A 27,715-nucleotide genomic window follows, 5' to 3' on the forward strand; every position below is an offset into this window, starting at 1 on the left:
AATTCAAAGCGCATGAGACCAGGGTTCACTGTCTGTGGTTAGGGCATCAGAAGCACTCTGGTTAATGTTATATAAAGATGGGGCTTTTGGTTAAATGGAAATAAAAAGTTTGTGTCTGAATTCTGTGAGAACTTCTTTCTGTATGAAAAATTCCAAACTGTCAAACTGCTCTTGCGGCCGACTGGATCAATTCTGCTGTTCAACAGTATTGTTGTTAACATGGCTGGTCAGCTGACAATAGAAAGACAAAGGATATCTGAGACAGGAAAAGGAAGCAGAGAGAATGCAGTACTGACGTCATGACAACAAAGGTTGGGGGCTGGTGGGTGGGGTCTCTGGGTAATACAACAACCCCAGAGCAGCTATCAGAGGGTAGTGCTTGGAATTGCAGTAATTGTTAATGGTGAGAAAATCTTAAAAGATCCTCCTTTCTATTTTTTCTTCCCCTTGTCCATCCCAACTATACAGTCATTCAGCCTACAACCTACAGAGTGAGGACATTTTGGCTGGTTCTCACATTCTGACCTACTTTTCATAAGCTGTTTGAGGGTGGAGTTAGGTTAGGGTTATAGGGTTATTATAACTACTCTTCTTAGTTTTTTTCATTTCGATCTGTAAATAAGCAAGTATATGGTTACCTTTAATATAAGGCTTGCATATACTCTATGTATTCTTCTAATATAACAATATTGCCACTGCAAGAAGCTGTGCTAAGGTCCGACAAACAGCTGTGATTCAACAGGAGAGAGTGAGCTCTCTGTTAGTAGTTTTTTTTTTTTTTTTTTTTATTCAAGGTAAAGTCGGAAGAGGTATGTTTTTAGTTTTCGGCGGAAGATGTGTAAACTTTCTGATGTCCGGATGTCAATGGGGAGCTCATTCCACCATTTAGGAGCCAGGACAGCAAATTGTGTTTTTGATGAGTGTTTAGCTCGCAGTGAGGGAGCAACGAGCCGATTAGCCGAAGCAGAGCGGAGTGAACGGGGTGGGGTGTAACCTTTGACCATGTCCTGGATGTAGACTGGACCGGATCCGTTCACAGCATGGTACGCAAGTACTAGTGTTTTGAACCGGATGCGAGCAGCCACTGGTAACCAGTGAAGGGAGCGGAGGAGAGGAGTAGTGCGAGTGAATTTAGGTTGGTTAAAAACCAGTCGAGCTGCTGTATTCTGGATGAGCTGCAAAGGTCGGATGGCAGTAGCAGGTAGACCTGCCAGGAGGGAATTACAGTAATCTAGGCGTGAGATGACCAGAGCCTGGACCAGAGCCTGCACCGCCTTCTGAGTGAGAAGGGGGCGTATTCTCCTGATGTTGTACAGCATGAATCTACAGGACCGTGTTGTTGCAGTAATGTTGGCAGTAAGGGAGAGTTGGCTATCGAGTGATACGCCCAGGTTCCTAGCCGTCTGAGTGGGGGTTAACACAGAGTTGTCAAAGTTAATAGTCAGGTCGTGGATGGGAGAGTCTTTCCCTGGAAGGAAAAGTAGTTCAGTCTTATCAAGGTTAATCTTCAGGTGGTGTTGAGACATCCACTGAGAGATGTCGGTCAGACAGGCACGGATTCGTGCTGCTACCTGTAGTTCTGATCGGGGAAAATTTTCAAAGGTTCAAAGCCTGATAACCTCACCTCTCTAATTCATGCAACTCTGCACTGATCCAGAGAACTTAAATGATAGCTTCCAACGAGAAACAAATATCTTGCAGGCAAATAGTTATAGATTCTCAGGTGTGAATATTTAATTTAATGTATATGTCATCACAAAACCTATTACATCGACAGTCTGTGTAAAATTAATTTATTCCAAACTAAATTATTTTATATATGTGAACAATGAATAAGAAAACAGTAGTAGGAGTGATGTGGATGAAACTAATCAGCATATTGGCATCTGTCATTTTTGTCTATTCTGGAACATTTGAACAACGATACACAAAACATTTATTAATCACAAACACATGCACAGTCACATTACATGCAGATGAGGGATATTTGTCCTCTGCTTTTGACCCATCTGGTGAACATAGCAGGACACACAGAGCAGTGGGCAGCCATGCATGGCGCTTGGGGAGAAGATGTTGGGGGAGTAAGAGGCCTTGCTCAGGGGCACTTAGACAGTGGGGGTAGGGAGAGTCCTCTTTGGACTTTTGAACAGATCCAGGTGTTGTCCATCCAGGTATGATTTATTGTTTAAAACTGTTTATATCCAACATGGATCTAAAGTCCATAAAGTGTATGCTCGCTCATCAATAGTTTCATGGTTCCTCCAAACAATATGTTTCACTCCATATATTGCTCACAGTATGAAACAGTTTTAAGCCAAGCTTTTCCTGATCATATTACATACTGTTCTGAGCCTGACTCCCAAAATGTTCAAAGAAAATGAAACTGCGACAGCATATGTGTTTAAAATGTAGGACACCAATAAATCAATTCAGGCTCTCATGCTTAGCCAAAGCTAGCACAGTTTCCATGGAGACAAACCCCAACCCCCACCACCCACCACCAGATGCAATACAGGAAGTGCAGTGATGGAGGATGCTGTGCGACACTCTTCAGCGTGGCACATTAACCTACTTCCCCACAAGCTGGGAAATAACCCGGACACAGAATCGGAGGAGGAAGACGAGCAGGACGAGGAAGAGGAAGAAGAGAAAAATGGAGGGAGGAGGGGAAAAGAAGTAGAAGAGAGGGAAGGAAAGAGAGATGATTGTGACGCAGAGAGAGAGGGCAGAGGGGTTGGAAAAGGATGGATGGCAGGGAATGAGGAATGGTGGCGATGCAAGGTGTATGGAAAGGAGGGAAAAGGGAAAAGATGGCTGAAGAGGACAGAAAGGGTAGAGAGACAGGACAGGATGAAGGATAGAATTGAAGTATAGTGAATATACTTCTCCAATTAGCCCTGACCTTGTAAATGTTGTTGGTGAAAAGGAATGGAATCTGGATCTGACTGGCTCTCCAGTCATCCTGCAGAATAACTCTTATTTCTTAACAAGCCTTGATAACATTAAAGCAACCGCGTGTACAGGATCAGTGCCGTCAAACACAGAGAATCAAATACTCCTGTCAGAAAACATCCACTCAAAACTAATCAATAACGTATATATGCTGTCAAATAGAGAACCACCTGATAAATACATGCAGTGAAATGTTGATTATCAGATAAAAAGACAAAACAACAGTGGTCAAACTCAACGGCTACTCTATAGTATCCTGATGACATTCATCCCCCTCTGCCCATGTGCAGAGCATCCCTCTGCATCCCTCCTCACTCAGCGGTCCTGATGAGAGGATGGCGATTGCATCCCCCACTATCATCTGCTCTGCCTCTCATCATTTTCAACCAATTCAAAGATCTTCATTCGACACAACCGCATATTACAGCACATTTTTCCTTACACACAACAGGGGATAGTTCAAGTGGAGAGGGCTCTCCTGTACATTTTTGCATTTTACCTAGAGGAGAAACATCAAAAGGTCTTTGACTTTTACACATCTGAACATGTGCAATACACAGAGGAAGATGAGGGGAAATGACCTACCGACATGAGTGATGACACTCTGCACCCTCTGTAGCAGCTCCTGTACCGACATCTCGTCTTCTCTGAGCCAGCACAGCATCTCAGGGTGTGTGTTGCATCCACTCTCCTTTCCTCTCTCACCGTTGCCACGCCTCCTCTTGTCCCCCTTCCTTTCTCAACTCTCTCCTGCGTTTTTTTTTCCTAATCCAGTCAAGTTTTATCCTCAGTTTTGCTACTTGTTGTTCGTAGTTGTCTCTTTTTTTTTATTTATCTTCCATCAGACCTCGTCCCTCCATCATCCCAGCTCCTCCAATCCACACGGTCACAAATCCTGAGGATAGTTATGATGATGCCTATCACAGACATTCATCAAAACAGGGAGCCTGGGAATAAAAAAATAGCTTGTAAATCAGGTACTTGGGAAATACACATCAGCTAGTCAGAGAATATGATAAACAATTGATCACTGTTGAGTCATCATCTTGATTTATCAGCCAGTTGACCAGCAAATAAACATACTGCCTCTTTTGTGTTCCAACAAAAGAGGCAGTATGTCACCATGCCAACCAGCAAACTAGGAAGTTGCTGAATTAAACAGTCAGGAAATAATTTTCAAAAAGAGCCAGGTCGTTAATACATTTGTAAATCACACAACAAAATAAACATCCAGTAATTAGATTTTAAAAAAGCTCAGCAAAACATCAGTTACTGAGGCACTTCTTCAAACCTTTTCATGATGCTGCCAATATTCTCCAGGTCACAATAATCCTCACAGTCCAAGACATGTGTCACACAAAAAAGGAAAAGATGCTCCAATGAATGTCCCATGTAAGTCCCCTCCCCTGACAGAGACACTCCTCAGGCTCTGGGTAGGAAACACTGCTGATGCTCCTCTGATGATGCTCTGTTTGCTATAATAAAGAAGATGAGTCACGAAGAGGAGGGGGGTGGTAACGAATCAGAGGGCGGCTACACCTGCAGGGCGGAGGGAGAAACACATAGGGAGAGTGGGGGGAGGGATGGATTGATGGATGGGGAGAGGGTTACTAAGTCCAGGAGGGAAACCCTGGAGCTGGACCGTACAGGGAACGGAGCTGCAGAAACACACTCCATGTTTATCAGATTTGGAAAGGAAAACACAGATAATGGACAGTACTATTGTGCAGCATCTCAGATTTCACCATCATTATATCATGGGAGCACAAATTAAACACCATTCCTCATCACTGCTTTGGCTGCCTGGATACCTTCAATACCACCATACAGCAGTGCTAATCCCTGAGGCAAAGCCTGCCAGGGCGTTAGCATCTCATCACAAGAGGCTCCAGGGACTGGGAGCCAGACACCCATTAGCCTGAGACATCTGTGCACAGCCACTTACTGTTCTCCCTCTGCCAGCCAATTACAGGCAAGAGGTTTTCAAACAATAGAAACATGCAGCATCATTGGCACAGCAGCTGCAGACAGACTGCAGATGTATGAAGTGTTTTCTGTTCATTCATTACAGCAGTATATTCGGCTCCTGCTGGATTTTGTTCATGTTTCAGGCTAAATTGGAAAACAAATAACCGGGGAAATGCACGTGTTTACAGTCCACTGCAAATTTAAAGTGAGATGAGATACTGTGCACGAACAAAGCCCAGAAATATGGGTGTGGCTGTGTATTCCACTGTTCTAACCTCATTATATACAATCTATGCTACTGACCTTTTACTCCTGCAGCTGGTGTTTGTTCTCATACAGACGGGAGGCCCGGACTCTGTGTGTAATAGTCACATTGTTAATAATTATTTCATGTTTTGATTTATTCTATGATCATCTGCAGGTCAGTTCTTATTTCTGATTATTAAATACATACGACTTTTGTTTGCCTGCTTTTGTAAACCAGCGTCTTGAGGTCACGTCGAGGATGGACGAGGTGACAAAACATCCCGGCCGCCCCCTGTGGCTGTCAGCAGAACAGGTCATAAAGTAGAAGGCTTGACAAAAGGACAGTTCCTCTATGTGCAAGAGCACAGGAACGGCGGGGACGAGTCCAGCATCTGCAGCATCTGATTGGAAGCCACAACATGACGTCGGCGGAAGTTGTGTTCGCCGCCAGAGCGGGAAGATCTTGCCGCTGCTCCACATGTCAACAAGCGGCTCCTCGAGGACCTGACATCATAGCTCTGGTTCAGCCCGTGACACGCACTGACTCCGACTGTGGGACACTTGGGTCCGAGTTGGTCTTCACAGCGGTTGATATATAAGGTGAGCTCCATGTGTACTGTTCACAATAGCGAACAACTGGCTAATACCGTTAGCTAACCATAAGTAAACACCTCCGGCTAAGTGGTGTTAGCGGGTCAGTAGCCTTATGACGCTAAACAACGTGAAATTAACAGCTTATAAAACGTTATCACAACGGCAGTGATGGTCCGGAGAGGTGCTCTGCGAGACTTCATTTAAAACTATAATTTTTTTCTAGCGTTTCTAGCATGTCCACAACCTCATAGGCGGATTACTTTAGCTCTGTTGTGCTAACCTTACTGTCTTGATAATGACCTGTGCCACAGGTAGCTATCTACTGTATAACCAAACGTATTGAATATCCTCTTACAGGCGAGCTATGTCAACCTGGTGTTTGTTTTGTATTTCCTGCTGTAATGTCGAACAAATCATATTTAGATTTTAATGCAGCAAACTATTTTCTAAGATAAGATAATATTATCCTTTATTAGTCCCACTGTGGGGAAATTTGCAATATTACCGGAGCAAGAGTCAAATCAGTCATCAATAAGTAATAATAAGTGATGCTTAAGTGTTGGTAAATGTAGACAATATAGAAAAATATAAATTGAATTAAAAACTGATATATACTGTCAGTGTAAAAACAAGAACAATGTGAACAGTGAATGGATTGCGTATGAACCAATGTTTTGCATAAACAGATTGAATATTGCTTTAAGAGAGTTAAAATGCAGATTTTGTGGACACGTGAATCTTCTCTAACTTAGCTTTTCAAAAACGGGATAACGCAGATATCGAAGCTGGTCATGTTAATTAGTATTTCCACTGTAGTCACAGCTTTGGTCTTAGTGATTTGACTGAAAGTCTGCAAGTTAAATGTCTGCAAGGCTTTTAGTGTGTACTCTCTGCTGTTACAGATGTTAGTTTGTCTTCTTCTTCTTCTTTATAAGTGGAAGCCCCATGCTTCAGCTGCTCCCTTGTCTCACATTTATCAATTTGTTTGTCTGTTTCTGAATCTTAATTTTGGTTTGGTTTGTTTTAGTTGCTTTTGCCAAAACCAGACATCAGCAGAAATGCAGGCCTTTTTGAAAGGAGCCACTGTTCAAACTACCAGACCCCAGAAAGACAAGGCAGCGGGGCTCAGTACAGAGAAGAAAGCCAAGGCTATTCCATGGGTAGAAAAATAGTAAGTATGAAGCCCGAAGGTGTGTTGTACGCTGTGTCCGTGTAACTATGCAAATCTACCAGAATCAGAAGCACTGGGCACAGGATAATTTTTTACAGCTATCCTTAATCTGGTGTGATTTAGCCAAGATAATACTGTACAATATTCATTTCAACCCCTGAAAAAGGTTGGGAAACTAATTAGGGTGGTTCGTGGTTTTCAAAATTTACTCCTGATTAAAAATGCTTAACTAATTTAAAAAGGAAATAGGATCATCATATTTTGGTTCAAACCACAAACATCTGTCCTATGTGAATGAAAAATTATGAATCGTGTGAGAATCATATGGTTTTTCTTCCTGCACACGTTTCAAATTCTGAAAACTCTTATGTAACTATTTGCATAAAAGTTAATGGGACTGCCTTGATTAGAAAACACCTAATGCAGCTGGATTTTTGCATCGCATGATTATACATTTTTTACAGTATATATATTTTACACGCTGTCCATTTACCTTAACATATTTTGATACATCACCTAGCCCTGCATGTACTCTCTAGTACCAAAGGTCAATGGTATACACTGAGTGTCCATTTGATTCGATTAGATACATCTGCACTGTACTGTGTCTTCATAAAGTAATCAGTTGCAATTCCCATTATGTTTGGCTTTAGTAGAAGTGTTCTAGAGGGCTTAATACAGTCTTGTTTTATCATTGATTTAATAATGGTGGAGTTCTCAGGGACTGTTTATTGTGAGAGAATTCAGACTCCCTCATATTCAGAAATTGGAAGGTTAAAAAATAGTTTTCTGTATAATGTAGTCCATTACAAAAACTTTAACTATGACCTCAGGAAACACATTACACGGATTTGAACAATGAGACCTCATTGACTTATGGACAGACACTGGCATAATGGCAGAGCTGTAATAGATTCCACAGCTTTATAGCCCAAAAAACTGAGGATTGGGTGTATTAAATCTGTGCCTAAGATCTTATCCTTGCAAGGTTTTATAAATATGCTTAATGAATAAGTGTTGCCAGTATGGTACATATCTTATAATCTGATGTTTATATTATAAATACCAACAGTCTTTCTTTTTGCAAACCACAGCAGGCCTAAATCTGTTGATGAGGTGGCCTATCAAGACGAGGTGGTGGCAGTGCTTAAGAAATCTCTGGAAGGAGCTGATGTAAGTATCACACTCTGTCCATCGACATTATTTACACAAATAGAAACTGATTTCTTTAAGTTTTCATCTTTGTCTAATTTTTCGCCTTTAATAATTTTGTTTATCTGATGCATAAGCACCTATATTGTTTTATCCATTTTTTTATCCATTCTGTACTTCCGCTAGACACATTTATATTAAATAATAATATTGCAACGAATCAGTCCTGTTACAACAATATATATGCAGATATAAAGAGATTAAATAAGTGCTTAAAAAGATACAAAGACAAACACAAGCAAAGTATATAGCATCTTTGCTCTCCTACACAGACATGAACGGAACGTCTCATTGTGTTTTTATTGCAGCTTCCCAACTTACTGTTCTATGGTCCTCCTGGAACAGGAAAGACCTCCACCATCTTAGCTGCTGCCAGGGAACTATATGGGTGAGTGAACTGTTAATGTTTTGAAATGTGTCTGCTCTATACATTTTCTCAAATATCAGCTTGTTAGCTTTTTTACCCTGGAGTTGATCATTATTCTTTTTCATGGATGAATCTTGGGTCTCCTCCACGGTCTCTTCTCTACTGTCTCTCCTCCAGTCCTGTGCTATACAGACAGAGGGTGTTGGAGCTCAATGCCTCAGATGAGCGAGGCATCCAGGTTGTCAGAGAAAAGGTTAAGAACTTCGCTCAGCTCACTGTGGCTGGGACTCGCCAAGAGTAAGTCAACACAGATCATCACATGCACACTCAAATATAGAGCAATTTTCTAAATGTCTTCTCTGTAATAACCCTATGAGCTATAGCAAATATTGATAGTTCATATATAATTTTTATTGGACAGTTCTAGATGTATCTCTTAGTCAATGAATGCTGAACTGTTAAAGCTCCTTCGCTTTGTTTTTGTAGTGGAAAGCCATGTCCTCCTTTTAAAATAATCATCCTGGACGAAGCAGACTCCATGACTGCACCAGCTCAGGCCGCTCTCAGACGAACCATGGAGAAGCAATCGCGCACCACCCGCTTCTGTCTCATCTGTAACTACATCAGCAGGTCAGCTGACCGATAGATCATCAGTACACAAACATACTCTGCATGACTGATCCTGACCTTGCGGTGTGTCTGTCTTCTCTAGGATTATTGAGCCTTTGACATCCAGATGTTCCAAGTTTCGCTTCAAACCTTTAGCCAATCAGATACAAGAAGAACGCCTGCTAGCTATCTGTGACATGGAGAACCTCAAGTACACTAAACAGGTAAAAAGAAAGAATATTACAGAGTAATACAAATTATCTGTGATGGCAATAAGGAGCTCATCATGAAATGGTTGTTAAATAATGTCTCTTTCGAGATGTTTGACTTAAGGCTGCTTTAGGGCTGCTCAATTGATCGAAATTTAATCGTGATTACGATTATAGGATCAAAATATCGCCAAACTACTATAATCGAGGTGAAACGATTATTTGGCATTTTTTTTGAAAGAGACGCGCAATGCGCAATTCAGTCCTTCCCCTGAAGCATTCAGCGGGCCAGCTGACTGGCACTCACTCTCAAGCAGCTGTAAAGTGAAGAAGGCGAGTTGTGTGGTGACCTGCGGTGAAAAAAACAGCGCAAGTACGTACATACTCTATGTCTATTGATACAGTTCTTGGGACTGTTTTTCGACAGCTTACACCAGGTTGAGACAGGGTGCATTTCAGCCGAAGTGTCTCCACCAGCTATCTACCAGCATGTTTCATGTATAAAAGTCTAGCATGCTGAAAACTTGTGCTGCTGCTTTACTTACCCAGTTTGTGTAGAAGGAGTATGATGTTTGTTTCTGTTTATCTAGAGTATAGCAGCATTGGTGAGGGTGTCTGAGGGAGACCTGCGGAAAGCCATCACCTTCCTCCAGAGCGCTGCACGCCTCGGCGTCGACAAAGAGATCACAGAGAAGGCTATCATTGACATAGCCGGGGTGAGACACACTTCTTGTGTTATATATAATACATTTTATTTGTAAGGCACTCTTTATCCGAGAATCTCAGAGTGCCACAAGTACATAGTTAAAAATCAAAAATCAAAGTCCTAAAAACTCAAACTCATCGAAGAGCGCCTTTTTGAATAAAAAGGTTTTTAGACCAGTCTTAAAAGAGTCCAGGGTGCGTGTTGCCCTCAGGTGGTCAGGGAGACCGTTCCATAGGCGGGGCGCTGCTGAGCAAAAGGCCCGTTCGCCCATGGTGCGGAGCTTGGTGTTGGGAACCCGAAATAGCGAGCTACTTGTAGATCTGAGGGTGCGGGTGGAGGTTTGGGGAGTGATGAGTTCTTGTAGGGAGGGAGGTGCATGTCCATTTATGCATTTATGGGTGAGGAGTAGGGCTTTGTAGTCAATCTGGGGTTGAGACAGGGAGCCAGTGGAGTGAGTGTAGAATTGGTGTTATGTGCTCATATTTACGGACTCTCATCAGGATCCTGATATAGGAGACTGGAGCAACTGATGATGTACGATTTGTTTCATTTGTTAAAATTTACCTTACATTCCCATCATGTCACTGTTGTGCTCTCTTATAGGTCGTTCCTCCAAAGATGATCGACAACTTGATCCAGATTTGCTTCAAAGGAACCTTTGAGAAACTAGAGATTGCCGTCAGGGTATGTTAACGGACATGTTTTGTCCCTTTTTGTGTTCTTACTTGAAGTCTTGATTATTTTGATAGACTTTTATAAAAAAATGTATATTTAAAAACAACAATTTACTAAAAAAAAGGGTTATTCATAAGTTTATAATGTCAGTACCACCTGAAGATAATTAATACATTATTTACTGCAGTGACTGCAGAGGGCACTAGAACACTGGGCCTAAACAAGCAAATGGTTAAAGGTTAAAGAAAGTGAAAGACACTTCCTGGATCCACCCCCAGATTCACATCGACAATCCAATCTTTAATGGTTTCTTCCTTGTGTCAAGTCCCATCCATCCATAGGCGTTCATGGATATCAGTTTAAGAGGACTTAAAAAGAGTTTGTCACTAGGTTTGGCTATTTAGAATTTTGTGTGGAATGGCTGAACCTCTGCTGCCTCAGTCAAGACTGGAATCACCAGCTCTACTTCAGGTGGTCTGCATGAATTTTTTTTTCAGAGTTACGGCCAAATTATACTTGTGTTGCACGGACGCACGCATGCACGCAAGACACGCAACACGCCCCTTTCGTGCCCTCTGGCGGCTTGCGTGCGTCCGCCAATTTTTCTAACTATACGACAAAACGACGCGAGCCTCACGCAGCCCGCAAGGCTTGTGATTGGTCGGCTGACTACATCCCGTCCGGAGTCTAGTTTCCGGTTTCATGCCCCACAATACGCGGAAATCACGGAAGATTTAGAAGAACGAATATGGACCAAATAGAAGAGCACTTGGCAGAAGAGATCAGAAAGTATGACCACTTGTATAACCCATCACTGACTGGCCGATTTGTCCGCCAGATATAGGCTATGAGGAGCCGGAGTGGCGATGTAAATAAACATTCGACGAAGAAGAAGACGTCTCTTCTTTGAGTGTTTTGTTTTCGAAAAAAAAAAGTTACTCCGCCTAGTGTTCTGGCGGTGAATTGCGTTGCAACACGCGCAACACGTTTAGGAAGCATAAACCAAAACAGATCCGTCGATGCAGCTGCGTGGCCTTCCGCGGTTGCGGTCGCAGGACTATAATTAGGCCTTAAGGGAGCCCGGCTAGCGTTAGCTCGCGAGCTAGCCGGGCCGGTGGAGCAAGGCTAGGGTTAGATCGCTGCTGCTACCCTTCAGACATTTAAGTGGCTACATAAACAAGGGACCTCCGGGACATCTCTAAACGTTGACTCAACAGTGTGGAAGGATGCTGCTGCGCCAGCTCAAGCTCCCACTGCTCCCACTGCGGGGATGCGCTGGGGAGCTGGGGCTCTCGCATTCAGGCTCACCGGGGGTGAGGGGGGCGGGGCAATCAAAACAGGTCAATCTGAGGAGGGCTGTTTTACACAGGGTAAAAAGGGTGCTGTTTTAAATGATCCTGGTGGTACTTTGAACAAAATGTTACAGACATTTCATTAAGACTCCAAGAAACCATATCAACTGTGGTAAATTGGGCACAATATGTCCCCTTTTAGGTTGATTGCCCTCAGTGCTCCTGTCAGAATGAAAAATGCCGGACAGCCTTTGATCTTTTGTGGTTGTTTAAGAAATTCAGTTCATTCGAGACAATGCAAACCCCGGTGTGGAAATATTTTTGTTGTGTTTGTTAGTTGTTTCAAATATAATATTTCACACTGAAGATTGTAGTCCAAAGCCTTAAGAGTTAAAAGTACCAAAAAAGCCTGTGTCATCTGTAATGTTCCTCATTAAAGAATCACACCACTGTAGTTATCTCTGATGTTGACTTGCAGTGAACATGTGAGGTGATGCGTTTGCCTAACTCCCAACACATTCTCACACGTTTAATGTATCCTCAGGACATGGTGGATGAAGGCTATGCAGCCACAATGATTCTGAGTCAGCTCCATGAGTCGATCATAGAACAGGACCTTAACGACAAGCAGAAGTCGGCAATCACAGAGAAGATGGCGGTAAGTGAGCTAATGCAGCGCTCCCTGGTGGGGCTACATGATTCTGGAGGGCGGAAGAACGAAAAATGCAGAGCGCAAATGCAGATACGCTGGTCACAACTTGATCAGTACCAACTGAACACACAATAGGAAATTGGTGATTGACGTAACAAAACACCCATTTAGTAACAAGACTAAATATATTTAGAACTATATAAGGGTTCATCATTCCATATAATGTGATTTAGAAAACTTTATATGACATTTATGCACACACCCATTTAGTAGGGTTGATTTAAGACCTGCCTGGGTTTTTGCTGCATTTCCACATTTAGTCTTCCCTTCTCCTCTTATAGCAGTAACAGGAGAGGATGCCACTGCCACTCCTTTTGTACAAACACAGCAGTAGGTTTTACCATCTGATGAAGGAACATGTCATGTTATTTATTTTTATTGGGACCTTAAACCATCTTCATGTATAATAAAATGTTTCTTTCATGGAATGATTCGTTCCTTCCTGAAGTTCTCAGTTTGTGTTTGTTTCCTCTCTGCTGCAGGTTGTGAGTAAGTGCCTGTCGGATGGTGCAGATGAGTACCTGCAGATGTTGAGTCTCTGTTCAGTCATCATGCAGCAGTCCTCCCAGAACAACTAAAATTACACAAGTCAGCATCCGCTGCCCAGGACCTGCGCTGCCGCCCGCTCCAAACAGGACCAACAGCCTCACTGTGACATAAGCGCTTCACAGACTAGACTCAGTTTGTTTAATTTGAGACATTACTCCAGCCGGTGGATACCAGATGATGGTGTCAGTGTTGCCTGTCACTACTTCTACTTCCTGTCCCCAACTACTCTATAGTGAGCACTTCCTACGGCACAGCTGTATGAACCTGCTGTTACTGATGAACCACCAGTCAGATGTGTCTTTATTCCACTTAATTCTTGCAACTCTGCAAAAAAAATGTGGACACTTTTTCTATTTTGTGAAATAATAAATACTTTTCTGTATCTGTTCAGGGTTTGTTTTTTGGAATTTAGAAAACTGAAATATTGATTAAGCAGAATATCAGATTTTATCAAACATTGCAAAAGTTATTTAAATTGGACTATCAACAATTTTAGTGCAAGGACAGGTCAGCATAACACATAAATGCCATTTGCCAGGGACACTATCAGGAGCTCCAAACAATAACCCATCCACTTAAAAAGCTTCGACCTTGCTGTCATTGAAGCCACTTGAATCGACAAATTACAACATAGCCTTATTAAGGGCCTAGAGCTTAAATTTGTTTGTCTTAAAATAATATCTGTTATTTGTTTTTTGCAAACCTATTTTGGTCTTTTTTTTATAATTTTATATTGTTTCGTGAGATTTGTTTGGCAAAGGTTTGATGCATCAGGTTCACATCATTATAACTAGAGTGGTACTAAGTAGAGTTTGTACTTCTGCCAAGACCCAACAGTCCCCTTTACTTAGGCTGCACCAAATATCAGACACTCAAAGATATCAAGATCCATTCTTTAGTTTTGGTTGGGATCTACCTCCTGATCTGAATCCAATCCTCCCGACGATTTATTTTTAGCCTGAATACAACTTTAGATAAGGCCAATGGATGAGCTAAAATAATCAAATACTAATGAGCATTTACAGTTTTAGTGGACAGGGCTAAAAGGGTACATTACTTTGACAATCAGCACAACATTGAGTTCAGAACAGAGCCCTTCTCATCTTCTCCCATAATTCTCCATTTATTGTGGCTCCACCACTGAGAGGTGAGTAAGAATAGGTGTTCGAGTGCCGCTCAGACAGGGCAGTGTTTAAAAAGTGATTCCAGAGTAAGTCAGCCATAGGCCTTGTCAGTGGTTAAGTCAGAGTGCAACATGTTATTAGATAATATATGTATGTTGTTCCATAGAATACAGATTCAGCACAGCAACTGATAAGTTTAACCAGTATCCACTGAACCAAGGCTTTCATTTCAAACGCATGACCAAATGCCAAAACTCCAGTCTAACCTTATTGGAAACATTGTGTACAGTATTTCCTGAGTGCATTAAGCCATGTATCCCCAGAGAAAAACATTAACAGTCAGGAGCAGCAGAGCATTAATGTTGCAGAATCTTCTCCAGAAAGGATTCTCCTGTAGGGAGTTCAGCTCATTAGTTTCAGTCACTGGTGGTGCAGCGCCAGTGTTGGGACCAGTCAGACCACAGAGCCGCAAAGCAACTCTCCGCCACCAGGAATCTGGCGAAAGCTCAGGCTCGCCGCTGTGATCAGAGTCCGCTGGGTCTGGAGTTAATGGGGGTCCTGTGAGGTCGAGCCGAGGCTCCTGGCTGTATCTGGACCACCAGGTCAGCCGGTGCAGCTGTGGGGGAGAGAAAGAGAAGAAGTTGCATTTTCTCCTGCGTTAATCCCCCAAAAAATGCTTCTCATCCTTAATTAAATGTAAATCACAAAAACTGCCGTCGTCTCCTAACCAGATGAGGAGATGATACAAGGTTCCCTATGTCAGCACTTTCTACTGCAGTAAGTTACCATGTCAACAGTTAAGTTTTGGTTTCCCATGTTTATGTCACCCCACTGCTCAGGAGGTGAGATCCTGTTGCAGCTACTTGGATATTGACATGAAATAAAGCACTTTTATGAAGGATGTAATAGTCCATGCTTTCAGGGACTGATGGCAGTACTGATAAGAGCAGCATAAAAAGGTTTGCTGGCCCCAGCAGGGGCAGGGATCACGATCTTTATGTGAAACACAAAGAAAGGAAGCATTCTTAAAGTGCAGGTTCTGGCAAGCCCCCTGGTTATGAGCAACGTGCTGCGTGTAAAGCTAAACCACAGGATATTTAATGTGGTGTACAGCCATCAGCTGACCTTTACCTCTGCAAACATTGGAACAGACACACAACTTATTTATCGTGTCTGTTTCTCATTTTACAGACGACAACATAAATGAGGTGAATGCAAGGCGTGTTCCTTACATGTTCTTTAGGTATTGGGGCAGTGGCCAAGCTGACAGCAGCAATCACAAGGCAGGTGAGAGCCAGCAGGATCAGAGCAAAGTACAGGTAGTGGACATCGGCCAGGATAGCAGGCCGATGATCATGCTGACCACAAGAGGGAGCCCTGTAGGAGAACTCCAGAACCATGCGGATCAGTCCCACCACTAGTCCACACATCAGACCCCAGAAGGCACCCTGAGACACACAAAGTACACATCATTTTAAATTCAGCATTAAATTCAGCATCATAGGGACTTGGCATCATATTGTACAAATGACATCATGATGACATCTTGATGAAATATTATGATTGCCTCTGCTTGGGAGGTAATGTTTGATTGGTATCTCCATGACTGTTTGTCATTGCTTGAAATTGTGTGGAGAGGTGCGGCATGACCCGGGAGGAACTCGTACAATTATGGAATGGATCGAGAAAAGTAGGTAGATACAGATTTTCTTTTTACATTGCTTTTCACTGTTTACTTTTCTTCTTTAAAGATCCAGTGTGTGAGATTTAGGTGAAAGGGATTGGCAGAAATTGAAAATAAAATAATCCTAGTGATTTTGTTACTAGTGCATTTCATCTAAATTGGATGAATAGTTGTTTTCTTTACCCTATGGGCCCTTTGTATTTAAATACATTATATTTATGCATCCATCAACCATACAAACAAGAGTATTTGAGAATAGTGTGTCAAGAACAGAAGCACTGCACAAGTGGTGTGTGCATGTGTGTGCGTGAGAGAGAGAGACAGAGAAAGACTTACTTGCTCATTGGCACGTGGCCAGAAGATAGCCATGAGGAATACAGCTGTAATTGGCGGAGCAAGACAGCTGGTCACTGACTGGATATAATCAAACAGCAGCCCACTGTTGGCTGATTGGATGACTGGAATCCACAGAATACTGACACACACCAAGACCAGGATGAACACCCTAAAAAAACATATCACAACATCAGACATATATTCAAACATAAACATTAGTTTAGGGCTGTGGTGGAAAGAGCTGATGGTGACATGTTACAGAGCTGTAACTGAGCTTAAAGAACAAAAGTGCTGTGAAACCTTACACATGAGTAGTAGAGGTGTAAGTGTTATGATTTTACACATACAGTTTTTCTGTGAAATGAAGCATTGCGTTAGTTCGTGCAGGACACGGAGTCATGTGCTCAGCTGTCATGAGCTGTCAGCTACTGGTTTGTGGGTGGTCGATGGTCACCCACCAATCACAGCCCATTCTCTCACCAAAGCTGTCCCTTTCAATAAGACCTCCTCATCATTGATGCCTGCTCAGCTACACTGCCACCTGCACCACCCCAGCCTCCACCTTTTAGCACTAAGACCAAACACGGTTGTGGTGGGTTCTGCACATGTTCCCTGTTTTATCTTAGCATGCAGCTTTGCTAATCCAGGGAACATCCAAAGAATGGAGCCATCCGCGCTAAGCAAAACTATATTCCCATTTGTGCGATAAATGTGTAAATCATGACAAAGTGTTCCTGACTGAAGTGCAGTTATGGCTCTCTTCCCTTGATTTATGAGGAGCCTGGTCTGACGTTGCCAGGATTGCTAACTAGTGGAGATACTTGCCTCTAAAAACTCTGTTTGAGTTCAATTGACTGTAATAATTATGAGATGTTTTTGACCCAAAGCTTCTAAAGGTAAACAAAGACAAAAATATTGGGTAAATTGTGATGTGTCAGTTAGCAAGTTTTACTTTTGGTTATTCAGGAAACTCAGTAACATATGTAACTAAATTTACATTTAAAGTGATCAGTGCAAATGGGACGGCTCACACAATCCAAGATGATTCAAAAGATTACCAATGGAAAAACAAACAGGATGTTTATCCCAAAGCAATCAAAGTCTTACCTGAAAAACATTAAGTATCCGTTGTCCTAATATTACACCCTCATACTGTTTCAATTATTTCTCCTCACTGTTAAGACTGCAAACCAGCTCACACACTCTATTAACAAGGAGTGTGGTGCCTCCTGTAAATGTGATTTACTGTACTTGTCAGTGAACACAGAGGAAACAGCAGTTATTTCAATGGTGGAATGTTGTGAAAGTTTGATGAGAGGTGTTTGACTGGGAAAACCAGGAAAACAGCTGCAGATCAAACACACACACACCAAGTTTGCTGAGGAAATTTGACTTGTCGAGACTTCAGAAATAAATAGAACTGGGTATTATGGTATTTTAAGTGCACGTTTATTCTTTGTCAAAGACGGTCAAACAGATTGGACAGCATGGGGACATGTGTGTGTGTGTGTGTGTGTGTGTGTGTGTGTGTGTGTGTGTGTTCAGGTTATAGTCCAGAGATCTCTGTCGGCCAAGTCTTTGTCTCATGCCAGAGGCAGTGTGTTGGGAGGCTACCTCAAACTTCTGCCCATGTTCTTCATCGTAATGCCTGGCATGATCAGCCGAGCATTGTTCCCAGGTCAGTCTGTCTGACACTTTGTATTGGACTGAAATCAATCACTTCCTGGATTCTCCCAAAAGGGAGGATATTTAAATCCATACCTTCCAACAATCATGAGTTCCATCTCTTTAGCCTTCGGCCTGGCTCTGTGGTAGAGGTCCAGTGTGAACAGAGTGGAGCTGCTGTTGAAGATGGAGGTCAGAGATGACATCAGAGCTGCTAGCATCACTGCTATCATCAGACCGCGAAGACCTACACAGAGAGAAGAATCAAACAGATGTTTCACTCATAGTGAAATACCAGATGTATTAACTTTTTAACAATAATGATGCAGCACATGTCCAATGCTCAAACAAGGTTGATTGTCTTGCAATTCATTTTAAGGGATAATGTTTAGAGAACAATATGGGGCATTAAGTTTTCTCATATGACAGGACATCAGAATTGAGCAAGGCCACAGAAGAACAGTGACATTGGTTCAGCTGTGTCTCGTCATCTGAAAGTGAAACATTTGTATCGCTTCATATCCTCCTCACATCTTCTCCTTACATCCCTTCTTCATGATTTAAAAAGGTTTTCAGAAACAAAGAAAAGACAGAGGTAAGGCGACACGGTTGTGGCACGACAGTGTTTTTTGATTGGTTGCCAGTTTAGCCTCGACAACAATCCTGCTACAGCTTTAGCTTTTAACTGAAACTGGTTTTCTGACTCACAGTGTAAGGTAAAACACACAAATTCATGTGGCAGACTTGACTTAAAGGGCCAGATAACAGGTGACAGATGAGCCATTTCCGTGGCTACTAAACAAAGTCCATCAGCTGGAAAGATGCTCTGAAAATAAGCTATTAAGTGAACCTGGAAATAGGATCTGTTTGGTTTGATTTTAGCTCTGCTTCTATAAGATGTGTTGATTTGAGTTCTGTCGGCCAGCATCACTTTCATCATATAAGTGCAAGAGTGACAGAAATATTGCATCGTGCATGTGTGTGACTCACCCGCAGGCATTAGCTCTACCACTAGTTTTGGGTAGGCGATATTGGAGCAACCGACTGAAGCTCCACACACGCTCTGACACACTACTGGATCCACACAACCTATCTCATCTACAAACACAAAGAGAAGATGTGAAACATGACTTGGCTATGGTGGCTTCACAAAGCATTCAAAACCCTTCACGCTTTTCTTTTGTGTAGATTTTATCTTAAATTGATTTAATAGAGTCCTATTTTTAGCCCATAAATCTACATTCAACGACATAAATTATTAAGTGACATATAATTTTAATAATTTATGAAAATCAAGGCCCCTTTTTCTAAAGTCACTTATGCAGTTTGGTCAGACTATAAGAGTCCTTGTGGTTCCAAACCTTCTCCATTTCATTATCAAGGCCGCTGTCAAACAATCAACTTTGATTTGCCTAGCCCACAAATCACAATTGGACTCAAAGAGCTTATGACATGTAATGTAACAAGGTGTAAAATCCTCTGCCCTTAATCCTCAACAAGAGGAAGGAAAAACTAAAAAAAATTGTGATGGGGGAAAAATCGTAGAAACCTCAAAGAGAGCCACATGTGAGGGATCCCTCTCCCAGGTAGGACAGAAGTGCAATAGATGATGATTAATGGAGAACTTCAGTTAAATAAGAGTATTCACAACATTTAATAGAATAAACAATATTATGGAAAGTAAATTAATTGAGTTATGGTCAATAATGGTAGAGTATCTGAGTAGACATATTGTATAACAAGCAATCGCTTGAAATGAATAGTCCTCGATCAACTGCCACCACAATCAGATGCAACCTCTTCTCAAAGCTTTACAAATAGTTCCATACCCTGACCTGTGCCTTTTGCAGTTGTATTTTCGAAAAAACTATCTGTACAATGAGTTCAGTTTGTGACAGGTGGACTCCAGTCAAGTTCACATGTAAAATTATAAAAATTTAAGGGGTGCTTACGCCCCAAATGTTTTTTTACACAGGCCAAAATCTTTCCCTTAGTTTACTTGCGCAGATATCTATACATATCATAAGTATAGACTGGACGTGAAGTGTGCTGGAAAAATATTGGGCATAAAGCTGCTAAATGATGAATCCAGAAGTAATTAAACTGTGTTAACATGATCTGATGCTACATGTATAATTTTGCAGTGCTGTAACTACAGTATGCTGTATCATGACAGTAGTAATGAGAGAAAAATATAAAGTGTAGATCCAAATCCAAAACTAGCATACCACAACACTGACTGACATTATATTAATTTTAACCATTATGTAGGAGCCACCTTGATTCATGAATAAATCCACAAAGCTGGAAGGGGCCAAAAGGGTCATGGGGTTTGCCATATAAAGGAAGTGTTGAGGGTGGAGCTGCTAACAGAGCGGGTTTCAGCAGCAGTGGGGCTGAGTTGAGCATGTGGGGTTGTAGTGCTGGATTATCTCAGCAGGAAAATCCTGATTTAGTAATTCTCCACCTACCCGGCTGAAAGCTAAACATTGACACCCAACAGTGGAGTAACACTGTTTAAGGTTGTAATGATCTCATTGATATGGCTTACAGGTACTTTTGTAACATATTAAAGTGGAGTAAGCAGGAGAAGGGTAAAGATTCAGCCAGGGTTGACGGAATGCAAGCATATGACTACACTTCTTAAAACTACTTAGTCAGGAATACAAATTTGGCCTCCAAACCTCTCCACAGATACCTGCAGGAATGATGGTCTTTGAAAGACTGGTTTGATGAGGTGCACATGCTTCAACATAAAGAACATTTGACTTACAAAACCATCTGATCTTGATGGTGGATCATGAACATGCTGGTTGCTGACCATGGACTATGATTACAACAAGACTGCCTGATATATAATATTTCTTGTCAGATACTCAACCATTACAGATAATAATCCATCAATTCATTGACCCATTCACTTATGCTTCAAAATGTTTACTCTTATCAATGGTCTCTCTGAGGTTTCTAAATTCTCAGATTCTCCCTATGAGACAAATTGTGGTTTGTGAATATGGGCTGTACAAATCAAATTTGATTGATTGATTACAGTCCAATACAAAGTGTCAGACAGACTGACCTGGGAACAATGCTCGGCTGATCATGCCTGGCATTACGATGAAGAACATGGGCAGAAGTTTGAGGTAGCCTCCCAACACACTGCCTCCTTTGGCATGAGACAAAGACTTGGCCGACAGAGATCTCTGGACTATAACCTGAACACACACACACACACACACACACACACACACAGGTCCCTTTGTACAAGGACTTTGACTGACAACACATTCTTTATCCTAACTATTACCATCAAAACTTAATAGATTACCAAGCCTCCATTAACTTTGTTTTGTTGGCTAAACCCCAATCAATATGAACAGTTTAGCTTAGATCAGCAGGTGAATAACAGCACTCATGGAGTCAACTGAATTAAATAAAACGTGAAGAAAAGTGAGAAAATCATATTATCTCTAGAGAGAACGCATCTATATTCGTTGGAAAATAAGGAAATTAGCAGAAGCAAATAAAACTATGGCAAATTTGAATCTGTACTGCAACCAGGATTCTTTTTCAATATAGTGCACAACAACATTACACAACAGTGCATAATTTACTTGCACATGTGAAGGGTTTGGTCTGTAGGCAATCTGACACACATGGAGAGGCAATCGACAAAGGGCTACTGCATACCTCCCCCCTAGTACACCACCCCTGAGGACTGTGTCCTAAGTGGCAACCATCGATGCCCCCCCCACCCCTCCCTTTGTACCTTGTTAGCTGGAGCAACATGTATTAGTGTACAAAAAGTCACCTGATCAGTGCACCACACCCATGTAGACAGCACTGTGAGCCCAAACACCAGACCGGGCCAGGGTACGTCCCCTGTCACAGGGTTTCTGAACATGTGGAAGGCATCACTACGAGGCAGGTGGCAGGTGGTGTTGGCGACTGTCACGGAGGGAACAGCTGTCATGTAACGGTCGACAAGTCCCTCGTACCAGCCGACTTTTTCGAATGCTGGAAGAAATACAGATAACACTATTCTTATTGTTTATTATTAATAATTCTGTGAAATATTTAACATGGAAACGTGTGTGTGTGTGTGTGTGTGTGTGTGTTTGTGTGTGTGTGTGTTTGTGTATCTGTGTTTGACTGCACCCTACCAATGAACATTAATGCAAATGCTCCCCCAACCATGATAACAGTCTGGAGAGCATCTGTGTAGATCACTGCTGCCAAACCACCTATGGACACAACACATCTCATAACATAAATACATAATTTACATAAATATTGAATTTCTGAAAATATATGTGTGTGCTTACCTGCTATAGTGTAGGCAGCGGTGACCAGCAGCAGAATGACTGTGGACACATAGAGATCCCAGCCCATTGACACCTGGATGAACAATGCACCTGAAAATATATCTGTCTGGGTAACACAAACACACACACGCATAAACATATGCTTTACTGTGTTGGATTGTACCTCATTTGTATGGTACTGAATAAAAGACTATCCATAAATGTTAGTATGTCTTACAGATATTTTGGTGAAAATGTAGAGGATGAGTGAGAGCACAGACATGTAGATGCGTATCCTCTGGCCTCCAAAGCGTTTGGCCAGATATTCAGGCATGGTCACCACACTAGCAGAGATGTAGACAGGGATAAAGATCCAACCCAGAGCCACCAGGACCCAGGCTGCCTGCACAAACACATACATTTCAAGAGTGAAAGAGTGTTTTCAAGAAACACTCTGAAGAATCATGAGCCATTGAACAGCTGAGACACTGAAAACAGTACAAGAAGGATAACACAAGATTGACACTACACACTGAAAGTCAAATCAATGACTGACTTGTGGTTCCCTTTGTGTAATCAACATTTTTAAATTGATTGTATTATGGTTACACAAAAGCTACACCAAGAACATAATATGATGATGATCGTCCAATGATGATCTTGAGAGGATTCATGAGAGGATTCACAACATTGAACAATGACTCTACAGAACAGTGAAGTCAGTGAAATCAGAGGGAGACTTTGAGCTGAGCTTCAACACAGCCCTTTGGTGTGATGTGGCAGAACCACTTGTCTGATGGCTTAATGCCACACATCATATACCGTCCTCAACCATGTTTCTTACATTCCATTCAAACCCTCCAACTGCGATGCCTCCAGCTGCTCCTGTTCCAGCTAGACCAATGAACAAACCGCTGCCGACATTACTGGACATCAGTGAGGCTCCAATCTGAAATCACACACAGGCAATACACAATGACAGCAAATGTTTTCTTGTTAAAAATGTCAGAACAATGAATTGGTAGACTGTGTGATAAATCTATTAGTGACTGTTTTATTATTCAAATTGTTCAGGACACCACAAAATACTTATTGAGTATAAAAACCATATCAATATGTAAATGCTGGACAAGACGAAAATGAGGATAATAACTAAGAGCCACAGGGACAGATAGTAAATTAACTAACTGAAATAAGTGAGTTGTTTGTCTCTGTGCGGCAGCACCACTGCCTCCTGCTGGACAAACACAGACTGCAGATTGAGAACCTGTGTGTTGTTGAGCCGGTTTCACACGGAACCCTAAATATAACTGTCTCTTAAAGCCTCATTCCACTCCTTTGAAATGTCTCTCTTGTAAAGCAGGTAATGGAGTTGTTATTGGCATATGTGTCGATGGAGGGTTGAGGATGAGTGAAAATGTTTGAGCAATGAAAATCCAAATAACGTCAGAGTTTAGAATAATAATAATAATTATCACACTTTACTAACTCAAAGAGCCACACATACTGTAGTTTAGGGATGAGTTATGTGATGATGACGATGTGCAGTGCTGTAAACCGTACTGTACGCACAAGCCATGTTGGAATGCAAATTTTCTATGTGTACAGACATAACATAGCAATAGTTTTGGCCCTGATTTGGCCGACACGTCACACTTCCACACTCTCATCTGGCACACACACCATGGGGAATGGTGGCACTCAGGCTTTCTGCTCCTGTTTGCCAGATCACATTTGCCTCTTTTTTTTCACTAGACCAGTTTAGGCGCACATCCAATTTGTCCAGGCCACAATAAGGTGGAAGTGCCACATCACTGCCTGAAGTGGCCATAAATTATTATTAAAATAAAATGGGTTAGAGTCCACTGTCCTCAATTTTACACAGCTCATTTATGGTGCAGTTATTATCAAGCAAAAAGGAATGAGTTTCGGGTGGCATATAATGAGTTTTGCTCAAGATTAAAGATGGAATAGTGTTAGCCACAGGTGTGTGACTAAAGCAATGTCTCTACCTTCCATGCTCTGCTGAGGACTTTAATGCATACATTATATTTTGATTAACTGACCCCAAAAAACATGATCATGGGTGACACAAGGTACACATCTTGTTTTTGGAGCATTTGGACAAAGACTGCATGTTTTTTATCTCTGTACTTTTAATGTGTGAAGATTGATTGCTATATAAAGCTAAATATTAGCTTTGTTGATTTTGTCACCTATTTGTAAAATAACTATTTTGTCATTTGTATTGGTCATACAGCTCTGGGATTAACTTCCATAATCAAACTTAACAATGCTGACCACAGACTGTCTCAGAATAACTGTTCTGACGTGAATGTAGAGCAGTGGAGCATATGGCACATTACCATTGAGTGGACGGATAAACATGCATACCAGCATGACCAGTACTTACAGGCCACCAGGTCATTGAACGGCCTGCCAAGAAGTAGCCCCCTACAGTGCTGCGATTGGCTCGTACTGATGACTGTAGACGAGACAGAAACAGATCCAGCCATTAAAAACAATACTCAGCATCAACTTAATATTTGTATATATTCATACTCAGAAGAGAAGGGCAACCTTTGTTCCAAGGACTGTCCTTAAATCCTAACACCCCCCATCCAATCACAAACTAAAGTCACACACTGTTTTTGCACTCTCCTCCTAAGGAGGGATTGTATGTTCTTACAATCAGTTCTCACAGCCGTTACCCTGTTCACAGTCCTTTTACATTCATTTACACTTCTCTTACTTTATAATTTTTGCATACTGCACTGATTTTTAACTGTCCATGGAAATTGCACTAATATCATTGTTTTCTTTCTTGGTTTGACATGCTCTTCGTGCCTTAGAATTGCCCTCCGGAGACAAATAAAGTTGTTTTGAGTTTGAATTGATTTAAAAAACTTGTACTGCATGCCACATAGAGACTGCATGTAAAAGTGTCACATTTTTAGGCCTATTTGGTTCTTTGTCAGAGTATTGCACCATGAGCGTGATATTCGATACCTTAATAATATTGAAAATAATTAATAAAGTGGGCTTAGTCCCTTCTTACCCAGATTCCTACGGCCATGACAAAGATAAAATAGATGACGACCACAGCGATGTCAGCAGAAGCAAGACTGAAGCCTTTACTGGGCGGTGCTCCAGTGGTGAATCCAGTGGAGCTGCTCCCTGCAAACCAAGTGTAGAATGTCACCGTCTTGAGAACAGACACACCATTCTCAACAGTTTCAAAACTCTTCATAGTGCGATAAAGAAATGTAAGCGGAATTTCAAACTACACCGGTACAGGTGCCAACTGTAACTGAACACGACTGTGGAGGATGACAGAATGTCAAGGACAATAACATTCTGAAATAGTAGAAACGAGACCATTGCTTCTCTCATTTTCTCACAGGCAGCAGGGAGACATACATTATGTACTTTGCTTTTGGTGTCAACCTAGAATAAGCTCTGGTCATGCATAAAAAATGATGTAAAACCAAATATGTAAGAAAGTTGAGGCTGTTCAAAATACATATTGTATCATTTAAACTGATGAGAAACCCTTCACTGTCACTTGTTGGTATAGAGAGAGGAGAGGTGCATTGGTTTAGAAGGCTCTGGGTTGATTTGACTGTACACAGTAGTGGTTGACAGAGGGAAGAAAAGCTACTTGATATATACTTGGTGTGTATTCACTGATCTGTTGCTTTCAGTAATGTTTATTCTGCTCTTTGTTTCATTTTTATTAGCATTTTTGATTATGTCCATATTAGCTCAGGACCATGACCTGTATTAAAATGATGTACTGTACACATGCTTTAGATAGCACAACTGTTCCCTCTTTGTTTTTTTAACTTGACTTTATTTCCACTACATAAAGGCACCAAAGATACGTCATATAATTTTTCCTTTGCTGTTTCCTTTTCCTTATTACGCCCCTTGATAAATGGGTGTTCAAAGCAAAAGCTTGTTTTGCCCAGGCTGAAGGTAAAAGGATAGTTTGACTTTTTTAGTGAGTCCAAATTAGTTACCTAACGCTGGTTACTTCAAATCTACTAAATGTTATGACAATATGATCTGCTTCTTTCCTTTTGTTCCTGTGTCACAAGGTCTGGATAGCGGTCCATAAAAAACAGCTTTTCACATGCTAGAAATAAAGCTCGTTGTAAGGTCAGTCGGTTACTGAGCCAATGAGCAAAGTTAAAGTTAAGTTAAAGAAGGTTCAGACCTGTGGTAAGAGCAGCTGACATGTTGTTTTCAGTCTTGCAGATGTTGTTGTATTCTTTCAGACACTCTGTCCTGGAGCGTCTCACCTGTTTGTGAGTTCCTCCGACTCTGTGTTGAAGAGCTAAGTCAATGGTGCTGGTATGTGGACCTGTGCAGTCAACTGTGAGCTTAATTATTAATCACTTTGACACTGAGATGGTCAAACTTCACAGCCTGGATATAATCACTTGGCAAAGATTGACATGCATGATGTCATATAAAAACATGTCCACTCTTAGATCCTGTGGGTAGTTTTAATCATAGCCCTTGCTGGAACTGGACATGAAAGGCTATAGCCACAAATGTTTTATGATCTTTGACTTTCCTGAGTCTACCTTTCACTTCTGAAGTATGTAGTAGGATATTGTTTTGGTCAGATGTGGTCACAACAACAGGGAATTCTCTGGACTGCTTGTTCGGTTGTGTTGGTGCCACAAACTACAGCGAAGGAGACTGAGTGGTAAGTTATTTAAACAACAGCATCTCCGCATGAGGTTTAGCTTTAATAGCACAACAGCATACATGTGATGCAAGAGTGACAATGATAAGATGTCATTAATGAAACGAAACACTAAGCCCCTTGATTCTCGCTATAGTCACTTATTGGAATATATCAACTGTAACTACACAGGTACAATGTAATAATGGTCCCACTTATACAGAGTAAACTAGTAAACAAAAGAACAGAAAAACACAAATTTAAGCCTCACCGGTAAGTGAAATCAAATTAAAACACTAAGTAAGTATCAAATGGTCCATGCAAACTCTCTTTAACAATAAAAATGATACAAAACAAACCAAAGATAATTACAATGTGTAGCTCTCAGACCACGTGCAGCAGAGTAAGTTTGTTGACTGTGCATCCATCCTCTGCCTCCACACTGAGTCTGACCCACAATGCCACAGTCCCTCACTCTCTTGTTACAGTTTTTGATTATTTTCCTGACAAGTATCAGTCAATGCTGAGGCCACTTTTACAAACCTCTTCATACAGTCTCCATTCCCAACATGTTTCTTGGTCAAAATCTTAGTGCCGAACTGAGTCCAGTATCCCACAGATTGACCGACGGAATCGAACCATCC

General features: G+C 41.5%; 3 protein-coding genes across 8 annotated transcripts in view; 1 reads left to right on the plus strand and 2 right to left on the minus strand.

The window, feature by feature from the left end:
* mcf2l2 (MCF.2 cell line derived transforming sequence-like 2) overlaps positions 1-3,643 on the minus strand; it is a 121,030-nt gene extending 117,387 nt beyond the window's left edge. For all 6 annotated transcript variants that reach the window (XM_062396344.1, XM_062396343.1, XM_062396342.1 and 3 more), the window contains exon 1: positions 3,538-3,643. In XM_062396344.1, coding sequence (XP_062252328.1) covers positions 3,538-3,616 — 79 coding nt within the window. In that variant the 5' untranslated portion in view covers positions 3,617-3,643. The remainder of the gene's footprint in view (positions 1-3,537) is intronic.
* Positions 3,644-5,603: 1,960 nt separating this feature from the next.
* Positions 5,604-13,648, plus strand: rfc4 (replication factor C (activator 1) 4). The gene is made up of 11 exons (XM_062395400.1): positions 5,604-5,766; positions 6,788-6,931; positions 8,026-8,104; positions 8,452-8,531; positions 8,688-8,807; positions 8,997-9,140; positions 9,223-9,343; positions 9,919-10,044; positions 10,638-10,718; positions 12,546-12,659; positions 13,196-13,648. Exons 2-11 carry the CDS (start codon positions 6,819-6,821, stop codon positions 13,289-13,291), a joined length of 1,074 nt encoding a protein of 357 aa, XP_062251384.1. The 5' UTR covers positions 5,604-5,766; positions 6,788-6,818; the 3' UTR covers positions 13,292-13,648.
* Positions 13,649-14,364: 716 nt separating this feature from the next.
* slc5a9 (solute carrier family 5 member 9) lies at positions 14,365-26,747 on the minus strand. Its single transcript, XM_062395399.1, has 14 exons — positions 26,595-26,747; positions 25,434-25,552; positions 24,789-24,860; positions 23,220-23,324; positions 22,614-22,778; positions 22,397-22,502; positions 22,235-22,315; positions 21,883-22,088; positions 21,151-21,286; positions 19,062-19,169; positions 18,168-18,318; positions 16,407-16,575; positions 15,619-15,834; positions 14,365-15,002 (listed from the first exon to the last, which is right to left on the minus strand). Exons 1-14 carry the CDS (start codon positions 26,614-26,616, stop codon positions 14,691-14,693), a joined length of 1,968 nt encoding a protein of 655 aa, XP_062251383.1. The 5' UTR covers positions 26,617-26,747; the 3' UTR covers positions 14,365-14,690.
* Between the last annotated feature and the right edge of the window lie 968 nt (positions 26,748-27,715).

This window comes from Platichthys flesus, chromosome 9 (assembly GCF_949316205.1).
Source record: "Platichthys flesus chromosome 9, fPlaFle2.1, whole genome shotgun sequence".
In the NCBI taxonomy this organism is placed as follows: Eukaryota; Metazoa; Chordata; class Actinopteri; order Pleuronectiformes; family Pleuronectidae; genus Platichthys; species Platichthys flesus.